At 42.6% G+C, this 21748-nt stretch overlaps 1 protein-coding gene across 1 annotated transcript in view; it reads left to right on the top strand.

Moving 5' to 3' along the window:
• The first annotated feature begins 244 nt into the window (after positions 1-244).
• USP40 (ubiquitin specific peptidase 40) overlaps positions 245-21748 on the top strand; it is a 34181-nt gene continuing 12677 nt past the window's right edge. The window contains exons 1-17 of the mRNA XM_010141773.1: positions 245-485; positions 864-931; positions 1559-1672; positions 2753-2917; positions 3422-3568; positions 8625-8768; positions 9679-9807; positions 10723-10824; positions 11161-11268; positions 12205-12526; positions 13015-13096; positions 14583-14754; positions 15551-15635; positions 17576-17646; positions 18765-19084; positions 20317-20443; positions 21308-21365. Coding sequence (XP_010140075.1) covers positions 245-485; positions 864-931; positions 1559-1672; positions 2753-2917; positions 3422-3568; positions 8625-8768; positions 9679-9807; positions 10723-10824; positions 11161-11268; positions 12205-12526; positions 13015-13096; positions 14583-14754; positions 15551-15635; positions 17576-17646; positions 18765-19084; positions 20317-20443; positions 21308-21365 — 2455 coding nt within the window. The remainder of the gene's footprint in view (positions 486-863; positions 932-1558; positions 1673-2752; positions 2918-3421; positions 3569-8624; positions 8769-9678; positions 9808-10722; positions 10825-11160; positions 11269-12204; positions 12527-13014; positions 13097-14582; positions 14755-15550; positions 15636-17575; positions 17647-18764; positions 19085-20316; positions 20444-21307; positions 21366-21748) is intronic.

Below are 21748 nucleotides of genomic sequence, written 5' to 3'. Positions count from 1 at the left end.
CTGAGGCAGAGTTGGATGTGATGTGTTTGATTCCAGTTAAAAGTCTATTCAGGCCTATGCTGACATAAATGAAAATTTTAACTCACCTTTTTTTTTTGGTACCTTAGTGTACGCTTTTGTGTGGATCTGACATTCATTTTTAGATTGGAGTAAGGTGAAAAAGTTATAAATTTTTTCAGTCAGTGCTGAAGGATTCATCTTGGAGGAATTAAGGAGGATGGATTCAATTACATTTTTATAGTAAATGGATTATTTTATATTTTTAAAGGACTGTTTTGCCTTCACAATGTTTGGGGACTTATTTGAAGAGGATTTTTCCTTTATTTCAAACAATCATTGTGGAAGAGGAAAGAAATCAAAGCCCAGAGATTCTGAACCTCCAGCTCCCAGGGATTTCACCAACCTAAGTGGTATCAAAAATCAAGGTGGGACGTGCTACCTCAATTCCCTTCTGCAGACTCTGCTTTTCACACCTGAATTTAGAGGTAACGTGTTAAAAATCTGCTTAAAATAATGTTGGAATGATGGTTCACAGTGACTCGCATTTCTAGTTAGATATTAAAGAAACACCACAAACACAGACTGTTTTCAAGGACAGTTTATTTCAGTTCACTTCCAATAAGGGAAAAAATAATTTGTCATCTAAACACCTTGAGGTTTACTTCTGCTTTACTGATGTAACTTGAACCATTCGCAAGGGTGAAAGATGTCCAGAGCAGTTGTTTAAAGTCTGAATTTGCCAAAAAAAAAATGTCGTCATAATGCTTAAATTAGCATTAATTATTAACATTAATTAACAATACATTTTTTAAAGAGGTGATGTTGTCTTTTTCTTAAACTGACATTTTTCTTTATGATTGCAGAAGCACTGTTCTCTCTTGGACCTGAAGAACTTGGCACTCTGGATGACAGCAGTAAACCAGATGCAAAGGTATTGAAAATTGTCATGTCATTATCACTGCTGAATGGTTGATTCTTAAGAATATTGTTTCAAATCACATGAAACTTCTCTTGAGAATGAAAAATAGCCTGACTTTGATACTGAAAGAGAGTTTATTTGGCCTGTGGTCAATTTTTTTACACAGTTTCCAGTGCGTAAGCTTTTGCCTGAGAAAATATTTTCACTCTGTCTGTGCTGAAACTGAGAGCAAAGATCATTTTGTCGCCAAGGGGAGCAGGAACAATCCCAAATTCTGTGTATTCCTGCTTTACGTTTTTCTTTTCTGTAACTGAAGCTCCGGTGTTTCAGCTTACTTGTCACCAGGAGTAAAACCAGCATGTGCAGGCTGGATGACTGCCCTGAGGTGCTCTGAAGGTTTGACAGCCTTTGCTTTAACACAAGCTGTGTATGGCTGGGTAAAGGGGAGGCACTGAAGATTTTTGGGAACCAAGTCTGACCCTGATGTTTTGGTGTGAATTGAGTAACTGGTGTTATAAAAGCCATAGAGGATGATGGTTTATTACAAGTTTTGTACTAATTTATTTTTCTTTTTATTTAAATTATTGGATTGAAGATTCTTTCTGATCTGTTTGGTATATTTTGGTTTTTTATTTCTAGGTTCGAATAATTCCGTTACAGCTTCAACGGTTGTTTGCTCAGCTTCTGCTCTTGGACCAGCAGGCTGCATCTACAACAGACCTTACCGAGAGCTTCGGGTGGTACAGCCATGAGGTACAAGTCACCAGCAGTGATACCATCATTGATAAACTGTTTCCTGGATGGAGAAGGGTGGTTTGTTTTGTAGGGTTTTTTTTGGAGCCTGACGTATAAGAAATATCTTTAAACACTTCAAGCTGTGGACATAGCAATGAATTGGGTCAACTGTTGTTGTATCTGTGCACGAAGCACATGCCGATTGTTTACAGCAAACAACAGAGGAAAACTGTTCTGCTAGATACAGTTTCAGTAGCTTTTCCTTTGTTTTTACAGAAATGGTTTTCCAACAGAAATTCTCCTCAGATACTTAGATTACCTAAATTGAACTGTGTAACTCATTTTAGAGTTTAGTCTGAATCTTCCCAAGTGGAAGAGTCTTATGTGGGTTATAGTTAATGTACTTGTAGCTACTCGAAGAACCACAGAACTGTTTAGGTTGGAAAAGACCTTTAAGATCATCAGGTCCAACTGTTAACCCAGCACTGCCAGGTCACCACTAAACCGTGTCCCTCAGCACCACATCAACACATGTTTTAAATCTCTCCAGGGATGTGGACTCCTGGGAAGTCTGGGCCAGGGGTTGACAACCTTTTTGGGGAAGAAGTTGTTCCTCATGTCCAACTGAAACCTCTGCTGGTGCAACCTGAGGCTGTTTCCTCTGATGCTGTCACTTGTTACTTAAGAGCGGAGATTGACCTCTACCTTACTCCAACCTCCTTTCAGGGAGTTGTCGAGAGCAAGAAGGTCTCCCCTGAGCCTCCTTTCTCCAGGTTGAATACCCCCAGTTCCCTCAGCTGCTCCTCACTGGGCTTGTGCACTAGACCCTTCATCAGCTTCGTTGTCCTTCTCTGGACATGTTCCAGCACCTCAATGTCTGTGTAGCGGGGGGCCTAAAACTGAGCCCAATTTACATTGAGCATAACTAAATTATGAATAACAAATAATAAAGGTAGTAATTTACTACTTAAAGTAGTAAATATATGGGTGGTCATTGAGATGGGTCTTTGTCACACGTAATATACATTAATTTTAAGCAATAAACAGAGCAGATGGCACTATTTTATTTCTCTAAAGTAGTCTTTTTTTATCATGCAGGAAATGCGGCAGCATGATGTGCAGGAGTTAAATCGGATCCTGTTCAGCGCTTTGGAAACCTCACTTGTGGGGACTTCGGGTCATGACCTTATTAACCGCTTGTACCATGGGATTGTTGTCAACCAGATTGTTTGTAAAGAATGCAAGAATATCAGTGAGAGACAGGTAAAGCCAGAGGGTTGTTCCGGATAGGTTTGTGTTCAGCCTGTTGAAAATACGTTAAATGTTCTTTTTAATGATGTCTTTCTGGAGTGCCACTGGTGGCCTCGTTGAATTGAGGTAGCATGTATTGGTTAGGGCGCTGCAGACTTGAAAATGTGAAAATGACTTTGATGTTCAGTCTAAACTACCAGTGACAGACTGTGACTCAGGTAAAAAACCCCGAGTGTTACGCAGCTTTTGAGTTGGCAAGCGTTGCCTTTTGTAGATGTGGTTATCAGAGAGCTGAACAGTGAGGTAACAACAGCAAAACATCTTTACAGTCTTTCAAGCTCTTTGTAACTTAAAGTTTGTTTTGTGGGGTTTTTTCGGTTAAATTAATTTCTCTCTGTAGATGTATGGGGGTTTTTTCCCCTTCTGCAATGAAACAACATGACTCCGTACATATTTCTAATACATCCTGTACTTACACCACTTACTACCTCATTTTTTTGTTGTATTTCTGCATAGGAAGATTTCTTAGACCTAACAGTGGCAGTAAAAGGCGTTGCTGGGTTGGAGGAGGCTCTGTGGAACATGTATGTGGAAGAGGAATACTTTGAAAATGAGAACCTGTATCGATGCGGAGCCTGTGATAAACTTGTTGAAGCTTCAAAGGTGAATGTGTTGGCAATTCTTGGTATTCAGTTTGCTAACGGTTAGGAACTTGGTTTCCGTTGCTGTGTCTGCCCTCTAACTCCAAAATAAATCCGTATCTTTAATCAGATGATATATAACAAGAGGATGCCAAAATCTGACCCGTTGTTTAAACCTCAGCAACCCTATCAAGAAGAGCTCATGTGACTCATTTCTTGACTTGAATGTTGTTGCAGTCTTTAGTCTTGCCAGTGGTGAATGGGATGGCAAGTGGCTTCGAGAGTATTGGCTCATTCACACACTTCTACGGGCACCTGGCTTTGGCCATTTCAGGGGATAGGCTAAAAGATAAGCTAGAGCACGAAGGAAAACCAAACAGAACTGCCTGATGAAGAAAACCACAGAAATTCTTTCATGAAAACACAAATGGGAGAGAAAAATAATGAACAACTTTTGCTCTGCCCAGGGAAACTGTTACTCCAGGTATTACATTGTTTCCCTGAAGCTTGAACAGGTTCTTGCAGTGATAAATTAACACCTTAGTAGGTGTTTTTAATATGTCCTGTAGTGCTGGAGCCCTCAGGTGAGTGAGAATGTGTTCAGGCAAGGAACCATCCGGCTCTTCTAAAGTGTAAGACGCTGGGTGTGTTTTCACAATTTATGCCTTTGTCGTTCCCATCTGCCACCTTCTGGCATAAGCACCACCACTTTGTGTCCTCGCTCGGAGAGCTTTTCAACCACTTTCTGCATGCTAAGCCAGTGGCTTCCAACCATGGGCAGCACCAGGAGTTTCACACCATCTGAGAGGCCAGGAAAAAGAGAAATAAAAATCGAGGCACAGCAAAGCCTCAAAGTCATGTTCCTGTGGTCGGAATATGGACTGTGGAAGTTTCCTCCTTCCTTTTGAAGGAAGCTGATGGTTTCATCTGTTGAGTTGTGCTGCTTTGTCATAATCTTCTAATGAACAATTTGCTGCTTTGTTCTGTGCTCAGCTGTGGCTGAGATCTGTTGGTTTTAAGTTGTTTTTTAAAAAAATCACTTGTCAAGCCAAATGCAGTGACCCCTTTCCTGTGCTGAGTCATCAAAGTTCCTCAGTGTTCAACAGAGAGCTGTTGCTACTAAGCCTATGATGGTTATTCTGAGTGGTCCCCAGGAGCTCAAGGGGAGTACTCAGACTGGAGTACTCCTTTGGCTGGCCTGGTTCCCTCCCTCCCTTCACTGCTGGGCTCCTTTGGAAGGCTGCAGATGGTTGAGTCCTGCTGACGTTGGTGTCCTCCAGAGGAGCTGTGTCTGTGACCCTTACTGCGCTGTGAAATGGTAGCATGGTTACTGTATATGCCAGTACGGCCTGCAGCATCCTTCTGCTGACAGCTTGTCCCCGTTTGTTGGCTTATGACAGTTTGGAATGTTTTCCCAGCACAGTAATTGAATTTCAGACCTTTTATTTGTCTGCTCATGCACCCCTTTAGCCAGGGCCAGGGAAGGGCAGCCCAGTGACAGTTTTGAGAGTGGCAGGTTTTGAATTGCATTTTTCTGGAATAATGCAAAGTGGTGTTCGGTTTTCTTTCATGTCGTAAGTGTTCTCTTTTTATAAAAAGTTGCTCCTTTTTCCTGTTATTCCCACTACGTTTTTGTAAAGGGAAAGCAGACACGGGCAGCTATTAGTACACTTTGATGTGTTCTGCCATCTTCACAACAGCAGAACTCTTTGACCTAGTGCAGTGACTTTATTCTGGGGCAGGACAAGCGCAGCAAACCTCGCAGCACCCTTAGAGGGGAAGGGAGTGGGTGCAAAGGCAAGCCTGGGGCAGGTGAAGTTAATCAGTGACTCAGGAGTTGGGGAACTTTCACCAGCACCTCATGTCGCTGGGTTGTAAGGGGTTGTTTGAGTAAACTCTGCTGGGTTCAAGGAGAGTGAGATAAGAGCTGCTTACCTGTCACGTTGGTCAGCTACACAAGAAGGCAGTGGGAACTCTGAATTTGGGCAAGGAGTCGCATAGCTGGGGGATACCGGGGTGTGAATGGACAACCTCAGGAGAGAGGGGTGTGCTAGAAGACAGGGAGGAGGAATGTTGTGTCAGCATGACTGCTGACTGTGGCTCTGTGGCCCAGCTGGCATGATGTGTGTGATCGCAGCAGACCTAATAAGACCCAATGTGGGCAGCATGCAATGTGCCAGCTGGGTCACTCCAGGCTTGGTGGCAGCATTAGGAAGGCAGCTGGCCCACACCTAGCTCATTTGAAAGAGAAGATGGCTCATACCTACCCACTCAATTCCTTTCTTTCGTGGGTCTTTGCATGTTATTCTTCCCCCTTTTTTGTCTCAGTCTCTAGAGATACTAGTTCAAGAACCTTGTGTTCCAGAACTTCGTTGAATTTTAATGGTACACTCTGATTTTTTTCCCTAAACTTGGAGGAATGTGCAAAATCCATGGTGCCACTAAGCTCTGCAAGGTAGTCTTCACAACTGATGCAAATGGAATACCTAATTGAGGGGGTTTCTTAAACCATATTTATGTTCCTGAGAGGCTCTCGGTGGTGGCACTGCAAATGTAGAGTTGGATGGAGATATTGGAAAGGCTCCAAAGCATGTCCGGTGAACCCACACTTACATTCAGAGGTCATATGGGGTGGTTGGGTTTGTTTCAAACTAGGGTTCCTGATGTGCTCACGCACAAAGTTGTTGTATCTGACTTGATAGTCTTACTTACTAAACTGGGTTATGTTGGCTTTCCTGCCTTGAATATATATAGCTTTCCTGCCATATAAATGAGGGAGACTTTAACCCTTGCTTGGTGGTTCTGTGGCTCTCTATGGTCTTCCAGGACACACATACCGCATGCCACTCAGGCATGACATCATTGACCATAGCCCCCAGATCTTAGTCAAGGCCCTTTTCTTCAAGCAGCCTGGCAGATTTTAAGCAAAATGCCACTGTGATCTATTCTAGTGACATGTTTCTGTTGCATACAGAGGCAACTCAGCAAACTGCAAAATACATGTGGAAATGATGTTTTTTTTTCTGGTCGATATCCATCTCTCAGAACTAGTTATGTTACAGCTAGGTTCCTTCTGACTTCCACATTTGAAAGCACTGTGCCTGAATGAGCTCTGACCTATACTTGGGGTCACTCAACTCTGAAGAATTAGAAAACTCATCAAAGGTCATCAAAATAAACCTCAAGTGATGTACAAATCCTGTGTTTGGAGGAGGTGAGCAGGAGGGGTGAGAAGAGTAATAGCCCCAGCCTCAGCTGAGGTCCTTCTCTTGCAGCAGAAGCAAGCATGTTGGCTATGTTCATAGTTTGAGCTTCATTTGTAGCTTTCTGTTTTTTCTGGGAGGCTTCAACACCTGTGCCAGATGCTGAGCATCCCACCACTCCTCTGGGAATGGAGAAGCTACCTCAAAGTTGTGTCACTCTTCTGCAGCACCAGCATTTGAGTGTTTGTGCTTTTTTTCCTCTGGGCTCCCAGGGTCTGTGTGGGACGAGTGGTGTCTGGTGCTCTGCAAGCAGCCGTGAGCCAAGTTCCTGGGAACATCATAGAATCATAGGATTCTTTGCGTTGGAAAGGACCTTCAAAGGTCACCTAATCCCAACCCCCTTGCAGTCAGCAGGGACATCTTCAACTAGAGCAGGTTGCTCAGAGCCCCGTCCAACGTGACCTGCATTGTTTCAGGAATGGGGCTTCTACCACCTTTCTGGGCAACCTGGGCCAGTGTCTCACCACCCTCATGGTCCGAACTTTCTTCCTTAGATCTAGTCTGAATCTCCTTCTCTTAGTTTAAACCCATTACTGCTTGTCTTGTCACAACAGGCCCTGCTAGAAAGTCCCTCCCCATCTTTCTTTTAGGCCCCTTCAAGTACTGGAAGGCTGCACTAAGGTCTCCCTGGACCCTTCTCTTGTCCAGTCTGAACAAGCCCAACTCTCTCAGCCTGTGTTCATAGCAGTGGGGTTCCAGCCCTTGCATCATATCTGTGGCTACCTCTGGCTCTGCTCCAATAGATCCATGTCCCTCCTGTGCTGAGGACTCCAGAGTTGGACCTAACAGTACAGGGGGACTCACCAGTGGAGCAGAGGGGCAAGATCCCCCACCCTCACCTGCTGGCTATGCTGCTTTGGATGCAGCCCAGGACATGGTTGGTCTTATGGACTGTGAGCACACATTGCCAGCTCATGTTGAGCTCTTCATCCACCAGCACACTCAAGTTCTTCTCCTCAAGGCTGCTCTCCATCCCTTCATCCCCCGCCTGTGATGATGCTGGGGGTTGCCGCAGTCTAGGTGTATCCCCAGCCTGTGATGATGCTGGGGGTTGCCTCAGTCTAGGTGTGGGACCTTGCACTTGGCCTTGTTGAACCTCTTAAGTTTCACACAGGCCCAGTTCTCTAGCTTGTCAAGGTCCCTCTGGAGGGATCCTGCTCATCAGGCATGTCCCTGCACCACTCAGCTTGGTGTCTTCAAATGTGCTGAGGGTGCCGTTGATCCTGCTTTGTGAACCTCATGAGGTTCACACAGGCCCAATTCTCCAGCTTGTCCAGGTCCCCCTGGATGGCATCCTGTCCCTCCAGCATGTCAGCTCAGCTGGGTGGCATCTGCAAACTTTCTGAGGGTGCCGTTGATCCTGCTGTCTGTGTCATTGATGAAGATATTAAACAGCGCTCGATGTTGTGTAGTCTGATGCTGTAGAGTCTGACTTCATGCATAAGCACAAACCCAGAAGTTTGAAGTGGTTGGTTCTTAGAATAAAATCAAAGAAAATCCTCTCACAAAGATCACTAGGTCTCTGGAAATGCAATTACTGACTGGAATTGCAGCAATGTCCTTTGTTTTCTGTAGGAGGATAAAGCACAGGACTGGTGATCACCATACAGAGAAGGTGTAGAGCTTAACAGAGGGAAAGGATCTTGATTGCTTTTAGGATGTTGAAGGTAGCAAAATGGAGAGGGAAGATGCTTGTCATGTCTGCCTGGTTGTAACCAAGCTTTGTTGGAAAATAAAGAGTTGGCCATAGCAAGGTGGAAACCACTATTCTATGTAACTCTGTGCTTACAGTTTTTGTTTTTAATCACTTCACAGTCTGCTAAACTACGCAAGCTGCCGCCCTTTCTCACCATTTCTCTCCTGAGATTTAACTTTGACTTTGAGAAGTGTGAGCGATACAAGGAAACGAGCTGCTATACATTCCCCATCCAGATAAATCTGAGGCCTTTCTGTGAGCAGGTTTGTACTGTTATGCTTGTTAAAGTTTCTACGTACTCAGCAGAGAACTGGTATCTCAAGGGCAAGTTATCTTTTATTTTGCTTTTTATCAGGGCAAGGTATTAAAAAAACTTAGTGGGCTTCTCTTCCATCTCTAATTCCAAATTTCTAGAATTTCAATTGGTTTCCGAAAAACTGCTTTCTGCAAGGAAACACCTTATAATTATACAAGGGAAAAGGGGATAATAATTTCCTAAAACTTAAACTGACCTTTCCCTTAACAGAAGTTTAACACCTAGAAATGGAAATTGAAATTTAGTTTTGTGTCATCCTTGTCTGATAATGTCTTGTATAAATGCAGCTCTATATGGTTTATGTGCCTGTAGTTATTTCACTTGTCTTAGGAATCCATCTTTGCAGTCATATAGGTGTATTTTAATGATAAAAGGAGCTATACCAGTGCTTGATGCCAAATTTTGATCCTGAAAATATATAAAGAGTCTACTTAATAGTGACACTTATTGAAAAAGACCTTTCTCTTACTGACATGTTGCAACATAAGCTTGGAGATTTCTCAGTGTTTGCATTTGAGGAAGCCTTTTGTTTCCAGTTGGTTTGTGTATATAAATGTGTTGCTTATTTTTGTTCTCTAGCCTTTTAAACAAATAAGCCTGGTTATGAACAAGCATATCGAACTGTTCCATTATTTGCATCAATATTTTATTTTATCCCATGTTGTTCAGAATCATGCTTAAGCCTGTGCCTTGCTCCATGCTTGTGTTCCTCAGCACTGAAAAGCCATTTCAAATCTCGGCACGTAAGAAAGCTTGCTGAGAAATACCTGAAGCTACGCTGATGCTGTAGAACTGTCCTTGTGTGAAAGACTGACTGATCTATATTATTGTTACTATTATTGTTTTTTTTTTTAAAGACTGAAAGGGATGATTCAGAGTACATGTATGAGCTCTTCTCTGTTATTATACATAAAGGTGGCTGCTATGGAGGACACTATCATGTTTATATCAGAGATGTGGATGAATTAGGAAACTGGCAATTCCAAGTAAGTCCTAAAGGTTTTTCGTCCTTGCTTGGTGTGACTCATTTTTCAGAAGTGTATTAAGAGCTAGTGGATGAAGAGAACATCCAAACTTCAGAGTGTTTTGGTCCCCTACCTCACTGAGAAGGCTGGTTTCCCACAACATGCCATCTCTATCAAGACTTTGTAGCTTCCAACCTGCTGAGCTATCTCATTCTGTTGGGATCGCATCTGGAGAAGGGCAACGAAGCTGGTGAAGGGTCTAGAGCACAAGTCTCATGAGGAGCAGCTGAGGGAACTGGGAGTGTTTAGTCTGGAGGAAAGGAGGCTCAGCAACCTTGTTGTTCTTGACAGCTCCCTGAAAGGTGGTTGTAATGAGGTGGCAGTCAGCCTTTTCTCCCAAGTAACAGGACAAGAGGAAACAGCCTCAAGTTGTGCCAGGGCAGGTTTAGGTTGGACATGAGGTACAATTTCTTCCCCGGAAGGGTTGTGAAACCCTGACACAGGTGGCCCAGGGCAGTGATGGAGTCCCCATCCCTGGCGGGATTTCAAAGACGTGTTGATGTGGTGCTAAGGGACATGGTTTAGTGGTGACCTGGCAGTGCTGGGGGAGTGGTTGGACTTGATGATCTTAAAGGTTTCTTCCAACCAAAACGATTCTGAGATTCTTTCTCAAAGGGACAAATATCTTTGTTCAAGACTAGCAGAGCCTTTTTAGAGAATGTTTGTAAATAACACCAATGCCTTTTCTGTTAAAACGACTGGTAGTGGATATTTTGTGTGACAATATACAGCCTGTAGCAGGTGGCAGAGGCACCTTATCAGATCTTCCTTCATGCTAGTAAATTGTGTGCAGTACTGTTAGTACAGACTGCAATGGAGAACAGCTAATTGTGTGTGAAACAAGGTATCAGTGAGTCTTGTATTGTTCTTACACAGGAAGAAGAGGATGGACTGATTGAAGATGAATCTTTAAGAGATACTGAAAATGCCAAAGAAGTAGAAGATCCATTGGGGGTCTTAAAACGGATTTTGTCAGAGGTATGATGTGTAAGGGTTTTATTGCTTTGATTTTGATGTTAGAAGGGGTTAGTATGCCAGAGCAGGGAGGTTTAAGTGTACAGAACTCTTCTGAACTTTCTGTGAAGCAGATAAAACTTGTAACTTAATCTGACTTTAATACTAATGGCATCCCTTCATAGGGACAATGACCCTCTTTGAGTATTCCTCAAGTTGCTTATCAAAGCTGTTGCAAAAGGTGGTGTTATGTTGGCTTATTAAACACAGGAATGATTTAAGCACTTCAGAATTGGCTTCTTTGTGTTGATCCCTTGACTTTTGTAGCCTTTGTTATCCTAGTTTTTCATTTCTCTGTAGGAAGAATCTAAACAAATCCCCTTGGATCGATTAGGGCAGAAATTGTTGGAGAAAAAAGGGATGTCCTGGAATAAGAAATACCGAAAACAATATGGAGCATTACGAAAGGTAATATACTAGTCTGCTTTTAACTGTCAAGGTAACTTTACATTTATGTACCTGTTGAATAGTCAGTAGGATGTTAATTGAAAATACTGGCCCTTGGACTAGCAAGATAGTGTGTGTGAGAGAGGTTTGTAAGATAAATTAGGGCATATCCATAAAATTAACACTTCCAGTAAAATTTTCTGTTTGTCCAACTGGTTACTGTATTTTTTTTAATGCTTTAAGGAAAATAACATTTGCATTATCAAATGAGTTTTCGATTATGATTTGAAACTGAAATTAACATTTTGGTTTGGTTTTTTTAAGGGGATTGGGTGGCTTTTGTAGTTTTGTTGGAGGAAGTGGAGGGTAGTTGGTGTCCACCATCCCCAACCCTCAAGAACTATCATTTTGTGTAACTTGGACACCCAAGACTGTTTGAAGTATCAGCTTGCTGCTAAAATGGACATAGAAAGCAGAGTGGATGAGCTGTCTGAAACCGAGCAAGTAGGTTTTCAGTTCTCGGGCCGTCCCGATGGGCAGCAGTAATTTGTGTAAGGTACAACGCAGCAGAGCACAACTGAGCTTCTCAGAACTGAGTGTTTTAAAAGGCCTCCAGTGTCTCAAGCAATTCTTGAGATTCAGAAGTTAGTGTGATATAATTCATAGCGTTGCATATATGTTGAAAACAATTCTTTTGCAATATTTTGCATGGTAGTTTGAAGTTATGTAAGAAACCAAGCCAGCATCAGCATGGAAAAGATCAGGCAGGTAAGCGGTGTTAGGAAAATTACATTTTTCTGTCAAAATAGAGGAAATACATGAGGAAGCATCACAAAACCAAGTTTGAAGGGATGGGGGTTGTGTATCAGTTTGAGAATGAATCAGGTGAAGTAGCTAGTGCAGGCTGCTATGTTTAAAACTGGGTAAAACTTCATCTTTTCATTGCTTTCCTTTTAGTATTTGCAGAATCATCCTCAGGTATTTCACTTCAGTCCTGATGAAAAGAAGGTTGGTCTGAAGGAAAACCACAAGCTCCCATTTAAGTCAGATTCTCGAGGACAAGATTTTCAGAGCCCTCCTCAGAAGAACAATGTCCAGTGGAATTCAGAAAAAACCCCTACGAGGCTAAGGGACAGTTCTGATGGTGGCCATTGGTTTGATCTGAATGATTCAAAAGTCCAGCCAATCAAGGAGAAGGATATTGAGAAGCAATTCCAGGGTAAAGAAAGTGCCTACATGCTGTTTTATCGAAAAGCTCAGTTAAAAAGACCACCTGAAGGTACGCAAAGCTCATCTTGATATTCTGGGGGCTTCCTTCATTGACAGTTTTTCTGGAGGGCAAAGGCTGGTGGGCATTTCTGTCCTTTCCAAGAGTGGAAGACCGAGTTTTCTTTATAGGGCTCACTTAGAAAGAGGGCTAACTAAGATACATGGATGTTACGTCCAAGGGGATATCGAGCTGTTAATTGGCAGTGGCTGACACTAATTTTTTCCTTGTACCTTGCGCTAGCAGAACATCTCCTGAAATACAAGTTGTTGCTAACAGCATTCGCGTATCAGTTTCTCTTAGGAAAAGATGATAAACCCTCTTGTTTCTTCTTTGTATCATCTTGCAGTTTAATTTTCTCTATTACAAAAGGATGCAACGTTACTGCTCTGAATTTTCAAGATTACCGCACTGTAATGTCTCATCTTGATCGCTTTTCTTGTTTGCCAAAACACATTTTAAGCAGCTGAGGCCAAACTAGCCTATATTATTTGTTGCAGCGCGAGGAAATCCAAGGTACCAAATTCCTGAACACCTTCTGAATGAAATGAATGCTGCTAATACTGAGCTGCAAAAAAAGAGGTATATGAATGTAACTCTCTTAACCAGCATTCTTAGTCTGCACATCTCCAAAGTGATGTAAAATGAAAGAAACTCCTTGGGTAGAGCCAGATGCTAAGATGATTTGGTGTCATAGAGGTTCCTCGAGGAATGCAACTTGTACATCCAGATTCTGCCTTCTCACTAACTGGTTCCCTCCCTCCCAGTTTGAAATGGTACCAGTTTTTTTGTGAAAATCAGTACAAGTCTGGAAGGATAATGGAATACGCTATGTTAACTCTGTTTACAGAGGGAGTTCTCGATTGGGAGAAGGGGGAATTTACTACATGGTTTACTGTGAAACAACAGATAAATGGTATCCTTTGCCAGAAACGTGCAGGAAAGAGCTAGTGGTATTCAGGCTGGCCGAAACTTTTCCTTCTGAGGAACACACAGAACTGATGATACACCTGAATTGCAGTTAAGCTGTCAAAATATGGACATGAAAAAGAGACACAAGTCTTGTGTGATATCTCTGTACCGTCCAAATGTCATCCCTTTTATTTTTTAAATATTTGCTGTTACATTTAGCTAATAGAACTGGATATGGGTATGAAGGAGGGAAGCATGGCTGTGGCTGTCCTGACTCAGTGTCCCTGCAGTTCTGCTGTCCCTGCATTTCAACAACTAATGTGGAACACACTTTGAAAAAACCTGCAGAATCCACATCCCTAAAGATGAAGTGTGGCATTCTGGTTAGAAAGGTAGAAGCAAAGTGTAGAAGCACACAGAAAGTACTATTACACTGCTTGCGTGGAGGATGTCTATGCTAGCTCTCTATTGCACAGCATGTAAATCAATCCCTGTCATCTTTGAGCAACTTTGTACACCCCTTGACGGAGGGGGGAATGTGACAGGGAACTTAGCCATGAGAGTATCGGTTCCATTACCTCTGTACTTAGCACTGGTGAGGCTGCACCTGGAATACAGGGTTCAGTTTGGGGCCCCTCACTCCCAGAAGGACATTGCCCTTCTCTGGACGTGCTCCAGCACCTCAGTGAAGCTGGTGAAGAGTCTAGAGGACAAGTCCTGTGAGGAGCAGCAGAGGGAACTGGGAGTATTCAGCCTGGAGGAAGGAGGAGGAGACCTTCTCACCTGAGATTGTAGCCAGGTGGAGGTTGGTCGCTTCTCCCACATAAATGTGACAGGATGAGAGGAGATGGCCAAGTTACACCAGGGATTAGTTTAGGTTGGACATTAGGAAAAACGTCTTCCCTGAAAGGGCTGTTGAGGCGTGGCCCAGACTGCCCAGGGCACTGGTGGAGTCCCCATTCCTGGAGAGATTTAAAAGATGTAGATATGGTGCTGAGGGGTATGGTTTAGACCTGGCAGTGCTGGGTTAATGGTTGGACTTGATGATCTTAAAGGTCTTTTCCAACCAAGATGATTCCGTGAAGCATCTTTGAGATAAGCTATGCATTTGTCGGTGTTAAGTTCACTGGTTTATTATTGTGTTATTCTTTCAAAGAGCGGAATGTGACTCAGCAGACAATGGCATTGATTTACACCTTCATTTGAGCTCATGCTACAAATTTCACAATGGGGCTTTGCATCCTTCCCTTTCTTGGAAAGAGAGTGTCGTGGATTTGACTATTGATAGAAGAAAAACTCTAGGAGACCTTCGACAATTGGTATTCCAGGTATTTGCTCTATGAAATGAACTCAAATGCTTCATTTTCACTCAAGCCACAGCTCGAGTTTACAAATGTATTTATGCTGCAACTTTTATGTCAATGATAAGTTTTCCACGGGAAAGGTAGTTTTAGGGGGCAAAAAAACCTGTATAAGTTTACACGGGAGGAAATGTTAGTTCAAGGTCTGTTTTCCAAGTATTGGAGAAGCCATGAAATCAATGAAACTTGAATTACATAGACTTGAAAGCTCTCATAGGCAAATTGTTTATATTTGGGCGTGGACTGACACTTTGCAGAACCTCAGACTTATTCTTAGCATTTTGATTTGTGACAGATTTGCCTTTGTATTTTCGAGGAGCTGGCTGGCCTTAAAAGGAAATTATCAAAGTAGTTTAAGAAAAAAGGAAATGAATTGGTAGAAATATTTATCTTAACGATTGAATGCAGTATCTTTGCATTTATTCTCTACTGTGTTAAAGGAACGTGACAAGTTGTAAAATGCTTTTTCATCGATAACTGAATCAAAGCCAGTTTAGTGGCAGGAAACACTGTTTGCTTTTCCCATACCTCACAACCTTTGGTTGAAACTGTATTTTCACCTCTCTGGTGACTGTCTGAAAGGCAAAGTCCTGAATGTTTGTCTGTTTTCTGTGTTACTGGCCCTGTTGAACCAAGTAACTGTGACTTAAGTCACAGCTTGGTAGCCAGGCTGTAACAGCTCTCAGCAAAGTTGTAATTTTGAGTGATGTTAGTTATTCCTTGCTGGTGTTTTGTATAAGTTTTTTTTATTTGTCCCTGTTAGATGCTGGAATCTTGGGAAGGAGACATGATTCTCAGTGTTGCCAAGCCTTTACCAGCTGGGCTGCATCTTTACCAGATACTTGATGGTAAGACTACTACATGCAAGGCTTCCGTGTTATTTATATGCTGTGTTTACTGCAGGCATGGAGGATTTCATATGTAAACCATCTGAGGGACTGGTATTACTGAACACTCTTCAAACTCAAACTCAATTGCAAGTCCACTGCTGCTAAGTTATTTAGGACATTCTTGTTAGTGAAGTGGAGGTTTTTGAGACTTCCACATGTAATCTTTGTTACGAAGTGCAGTAAGTTCTGCACTTGGGTCATAACAATCCCCTGCAATGCTACAGGCTGGGGGAAGAGTGGCTGGAAAATGCCCAGTGGAAAAGAACCTGGATATGTTGGTCAACAGCGGCTAAATAGGAGCCAGCAGTGTGCCCAGGTAACCAAGAAGGCCAACAGTATCCTGGTTTGTATCAGCAATCGTGTGGCCAGCAGGACCAGAGCAGAGATCAGCCCTCTGTACTCCACACTGGTGAGGCCGCACCTCAATTTCTGTGCCCAGTTTTGGGCCCTTACTTACCAGAGGGACATTGAGGTGCTGGAGTGTGTCCAGAGAAGGGCAACGAAGCTGGTGAGCGATCTGGAGCACAAGTCCAGTGAGGAGCAGCTGAGGGAACTGGCGTTGTTTAGCCTGAAGGAAAGAAGGTTGGAATGAGGTGGGGATTGGTTTCTTCACTCGGGCAACAAGTGACAGGATGAGAGAAAACAGCCTTGTGTCAGGGGAGATTTAGGTTGGACATGAGGAAAAATTTCTTCCCTGAAAAGGTTGTGAAGCCCTGGCCCAGGCTGCCCAGGGCAGTGGAGGAGTCCCCATCCCTGGAGGGATTTAAAAGACGTGTCAGTGTGGTGCCGAGGGACATGGGTTAGTGGTGACCTGGCAGCACTGGGTGAATGGTTGGACTTGATGATCTCAAAGGTTTTTTGCACCCAAACAATTCTCTGATTCTAAGGCTGCAGATCTTATGCAAATTAATCACATTTGCTAACAAGAATATATCAGTCTCCATTTTGACCTTGAAATGGTTGGACTTGATGATCTCAAAGGTTTTTTGCACCCAAACAATTCTCTGATTCTAAGGCTGCAGATCTTATGCAAATTAATCACATTTGCTAACAAGAATATATCAGTCTCCATTTTGACCTTGATCTGCTTCTGAATGTTTGTTTTCATAGTTAGGGAAAGGAGATGATAGAAGAGAGGAGCCAACATGATATCAAAGGTTAAGTCTTCAGCTTAGGCCTTACCTAACAAGACTACGTCAGTATTTTAAAATCTGGAGTTCTGTCTCCACCTTTGTATTCTTAATACAATTCTAGATGTTCATCTTCCAAAGCCTTTTCCACCATTTCTGCATTTTTTTAGTCATTGTGGGCTGTTTCAGAAAATTTGGGTTCTACCAGAACACAACCCAGCTTTCCGTCATGTTGGTATCAAAATACAGTGGCACACAAGCTGCTGTAAATCCTTCTCCAGATGCTAGTACTGTCTTTAAGTGACAATGACTTTTCAAAAAACCTGCATCTGAATTAAGGTAGGACAGTAAAATAAACTGCGCCATGGGTATTAGTATTTCAAAGAATGGGCTTGGACTGTGGACTACGTAACACTGTGTATTGAATCCACCCTTTTTTGGTTGGATTTTTCTATTGATTTGTGAAATCTCGTGTAGATAATCCTGACCAAGCACCTTTGCCAAGTGCTGACTCTGGCCCCAGATTGCAAGGGAAATGGAATGGAAATCTGCATGCTGCAGCCCTTGTTACTCAGAGTGCTGTAGGGGTGTGAACCCACTTGTGGTGCTCTGGCTCCTTGACTGAGCACTGTAAGCACTGCTCACACAGCAGTGGTTGTAGTGCTACACTTGAGCCAGCGTAGAATGTGCTGCTATGTTTCCGTTAACCAGCTGACCCCGCTTGTCTGTTTTGTGAGGGGAAGAACTTGATGATTTGCTCTTTTTTAGGAGATGAGCTGACACTGGCTGGTATTGGGCTGGCTGATGGAGCAGACATCTTTGTGTGGAATGGGAAAGAGGTAAAAGCACCAAATACCCTCCTCTCCTTGTTGCTTCTGAAGAGATAAGACAGTATCTCTGGGCGCTTTGGAAAAGTCAGTCTGTTCGGTAGATGTGCCGCTGATGTACCAGCGTTGGCTTTGGGGACAGCATCATCTAGGATACTGTGTCTTAACAGCTTGTCAGTATACCTGGAGGGATGTACAATGTGCTGCTGGAGAAAACTCTAACTAGAATTAAACTCCGGTCAGACTGATAGGTGCCTGTAGATAGCCAGTGCCCGTTACATAGCAGGACATTCTGAAAACATCTGGTGCCTCTTGGAAGGAGATTGACTGACAGTAATGTCATAGCAAAACCTGTGGTGAATCACTTCACGTAAGAAATCAGACCTGTCAGTGACTACCACGTACGGTCTCCCTGTGCTCCTTTTCTAATCTTGCATCTCCCTTTTAATATTAAGGCTTCTGCTTAACTTTCTGACACTCGCTTCAGTGGTTATGTAGCACAGCATTTTTTTCCCTCTCTGTAATGGAATAAAATGTTACTTTTAAAAGATTTTTGTTTTAAAAGGATGCACTTTTTTTTCTGATTTATCAGAAAAAAAGAAAAAAACAAACCCCAAAGACAAAAGAGAATGTCTAGTAACGGTGTCTGTCTTGTCTGGGTTGTGTTTCTGGGCTTCACTATTCCAGCTTTTTGTGTGATTAAATTGCTTCTGGCAAGGAACTGTATCTTTTGCCTAGGTTGAATATTAGAAAGGCCAGATTTTTAAAATTCAGCTCTTGATCTGCTTCAGTCATACCTTTGGGTATTTCTGTAGTATCCTGAGGGGCTGAATTCCTCTAATAATCTGATGGACATGAAGTGTCAACTAGTTTCACTGCTACTGTTACCAATAAATTTACTGTACCTGCAGTCTTGGAACAGGCTGTAGCATTCTGCTTTCTCTTTCCGAGGCCTCTGAGTTACTGCAGTGGTTTGTGCAGTAGGCGTTTGGTCAAAAGTGGTTTGTTTTTAATGAGGTAAAGGGTCTGTCTTTTTGTATCAATAATTTAGTTGTTGTCATCTATTGCTGTCCAATCTTTCATATGTTTTATTGATCACCACTGCATAAATCTTGCATTCCCTACTTCAGGTTGGCGGTACAAAGGTGATGGCAGGCCCAGATCATGAACCTGTGGTCATAAATGTTCTTCGTTTAGCGGAGCATAACGAAGGAGGGAAGGGTCGGCATTTCAAAGAATCGCAGCACGTCTTTTCAGGGAACGCCAAACTGGGTGATCTGCGCAGAGCCTTAGCACCATCAGGAGGAATCATCTTAAAGAACGGCTCCGGACCAGATAAAGAAGCCAAGAACTGGGAAGTTTTTCTCGAAGAAGACATGAAGGAAACAGTCAAAAGTGTTGGTCTGACAGATGGGTGCTCAGTCCTAATCTTAGACAGCCATGACCAGAGGTAACCATTTTGATTACAAATTTAATTAAACCAGAAAGCAATTTTTGGCAAAATATGTAGTAAAAATTTTGTTTGCTGTATATATTCTTTTAAGGAAGTGTCACTTTGAGCTTTTATCAAGATGACGCAGGAAATCAGGTACTTAACAACTATTAGATATTCCTTTGCTTTTGAAGCACAGACAGTCACATCCTTTGACTTGAAAAGGGAAAAACCTAATGAGAACAACTTGTGCCCGGTGTTCTGGCACATCTTTGGCATAACCTGAATTTCTGAGGTTTTGGATGTGTAGTTCTTTGTGGGATGTGGTGGGATGAGGGAAGAGAGCAGTATCAGAAGAGTTTGCAGCTCTGCCTAATCTCCCAGCTGAATCTGAAGCTGCCGGGGGCAAATTTCTGGTCTCATTTCACTTCCCAGTGTATGGCCCTGAGATTAGGTTCCGATTTTCAGAAACGAGTATGTGCTTGTTACATAAACTCTGACTTCCTTGTTGAAAACAGCACTGAAAAATTGAGATCAAATCAAGCAGTGAGAGGTCTTGTCACCAAGAACTGTTTCTGTATTTCTATACACGGAGAGTCAGAGACAACCTCAAATTTTTGTTCAGACTAGGTATGCATTTACAATATTTTTTCCAGAAGCCTTAAATCCAGCCTCAAAGTGACTTAGACTCAGAAGTACCTTCAGAAACTCAAATCCTATTGAAAGCCAGTTACCAAAAAATAGTTTTTATTGGTTTGTTCAGTACCCAGCCCAGAGATGCCTGGACGCTGCCTGATTCCTCTGACTCTTATTCTGTGATATGCCATTGCTGTTAATGACCAAGGCTTTTCTGCTTTATCTGAGAGCTTTGGCATGTAGCCCCCATAGGGTCAGTCTCTTCTTTCAAGGAAAAAGTGACAGGATGAGAGCAAGTGGCCTCAGGTGGCACCAGGGGAAGTTTAGGTGGGATGTTAGGGATGATTTCTTCCCTGAAAGTGTTGTGAAGCCCTGGCCCAGGCTGCCCAGGGCAGTGATGGAGTCCCCATCCCTGGAAGGATTTAAAGGACGTATTGATGTGGTGCTGAGGGACATGGGTTAGTGGTGACCTGACAGTGCTGGGTGAACGGTTGGACTTGATGATCTTAAAGGTCTTTTCCAACTGAAACAGTTCTGTCATTCTGTAGTGATCTAGCCTGGACAGTGTGTGGTTTTCCTGTCTTTGATCGTCTTTGCACTGCTCATTTTTACAGCTTTGTGAATGTATCGAGTGGCAATTTGACTGCTTTTACGTATGACATCAGCTGGCTCCAAGTTAAAAACTTCTGCAGAACGGATGATGAAGAGGAACACGTTAAAATTACTGCCACTATTGAAACAGTAAGAAGCGATATAAGAGAGGCCATTTCCCTGAAAACCTTGACCAGTGCACAGTTAATGAGGAGGGGATTTAGCCTTGGGGATGAAGTCTTTCTGTGGTGGAAATAATGTGCAACTCAGAGTTAACCGTTACTGGTGTGTAATAGGACTGTAATGTGGGTAACTTAAACCCGTGCAGTCTACCAGAGAGGTGGTAGATGCCCCATCCCTGGAACCGTTCCAGCTCAGGTTGGACTGGGCTCTGGGCAACCTGCTCTAGTTGAAGATGTCCCTGCTCAGTGCAGGGGGTTTGGACTGGATGACCTTCCAACCCAAACCGTTCTGTATTTCTATGTTACTGTGTTTTAGTGTGAAACCATTTTGGTTTTGGACCAGCCCTAACTTAAAACGTATGTTTTAAGTTACGTCAGTAAACAAAAGCTAAAAGAGGAGGAAAGTTATTTCTTGCTTTCAACATAAGATAGGAAACGATGCTGGTTTTCCCCGGTGGTGGGTTTCTCTGGTACCTATGCTGCCATTTAAATTATTCCCTTTTACTGAAAATATGAATTACTGCTTCATTTTGGTCTCAAAATTACTATTTGTGAAATATTAGTCTTTTGCTAAATCTTAAAGTTAAATACCACTTTCCTTTCTTTGGAATACCGTTTTTAAGGAAAATTTCCTCAAATGCGTTATGATATCAGTACCTTATCATCTATGTTTGGTTTTAATGTAAAACAAATGTTTTCCTGGCTGTGTACAGTGTTAACACGAATAAGAATGTATCCAGGATGTCTTTCGAGTGAGGGCTGCCTGAATGTTTGAACAGTAGGTGTGGTCCTGGTATTCCATATGAGAGGTGTTAATATTGCTCTCTTTTAGGTGATGTCAGATATCAAAATGAAAGCAATACGGGAGCTTCAGCTAGAGGAGGAACTCGGTGAGTCTTCGGGTCTGTTCACGTTAGAATTCACTGGCTGGCTTCCTGCTCTTTTCCATCAGTCTATTCAAAACGGCAAATCCATTGGAGTGGTTTTGGAAGGAAAGAGGGTGCCAAGGACTTCATTAATCTAACTCTGAACAAAATTACTAATTTTTTTTTCCTAGCCTAAAGGAAAAGGGTCAGTGTAAGTCTTAAAATACATTTTATGAAGCCCTTATTTTTCAGAAGCTGTTTGAGTCGGAGTAATCATGTTGTCTTACTAAAGTATTAAACACATAATTGAAGTTTTGCTTTTTTTTTACATTATTCCTTTCTTTAAGACACTCCAGATTTCTTAATTTCAAGTTTCTGTTGACGCCTTTGCCTTCGAAGTCACTTGG

This window comes from Buceros rhinoceros, unplaced genomic scaffold, assembly GCF_000710305.1.
Source record: "Buceros rhinoceros silvestris isolate BGI_N320 unplaced genomic scaffold, ASM71030v1 scaffold978, whole genome shotgun sequence".
NCBI lineage: Eukaryota > Metazoa > Chordata > Aves > Bucerotiformes > Bucerotidae > Buceros > Buceros rhinoceros.
This window is presented reverse-complemented; position numbering and strand designations above follow the sequence as displayed.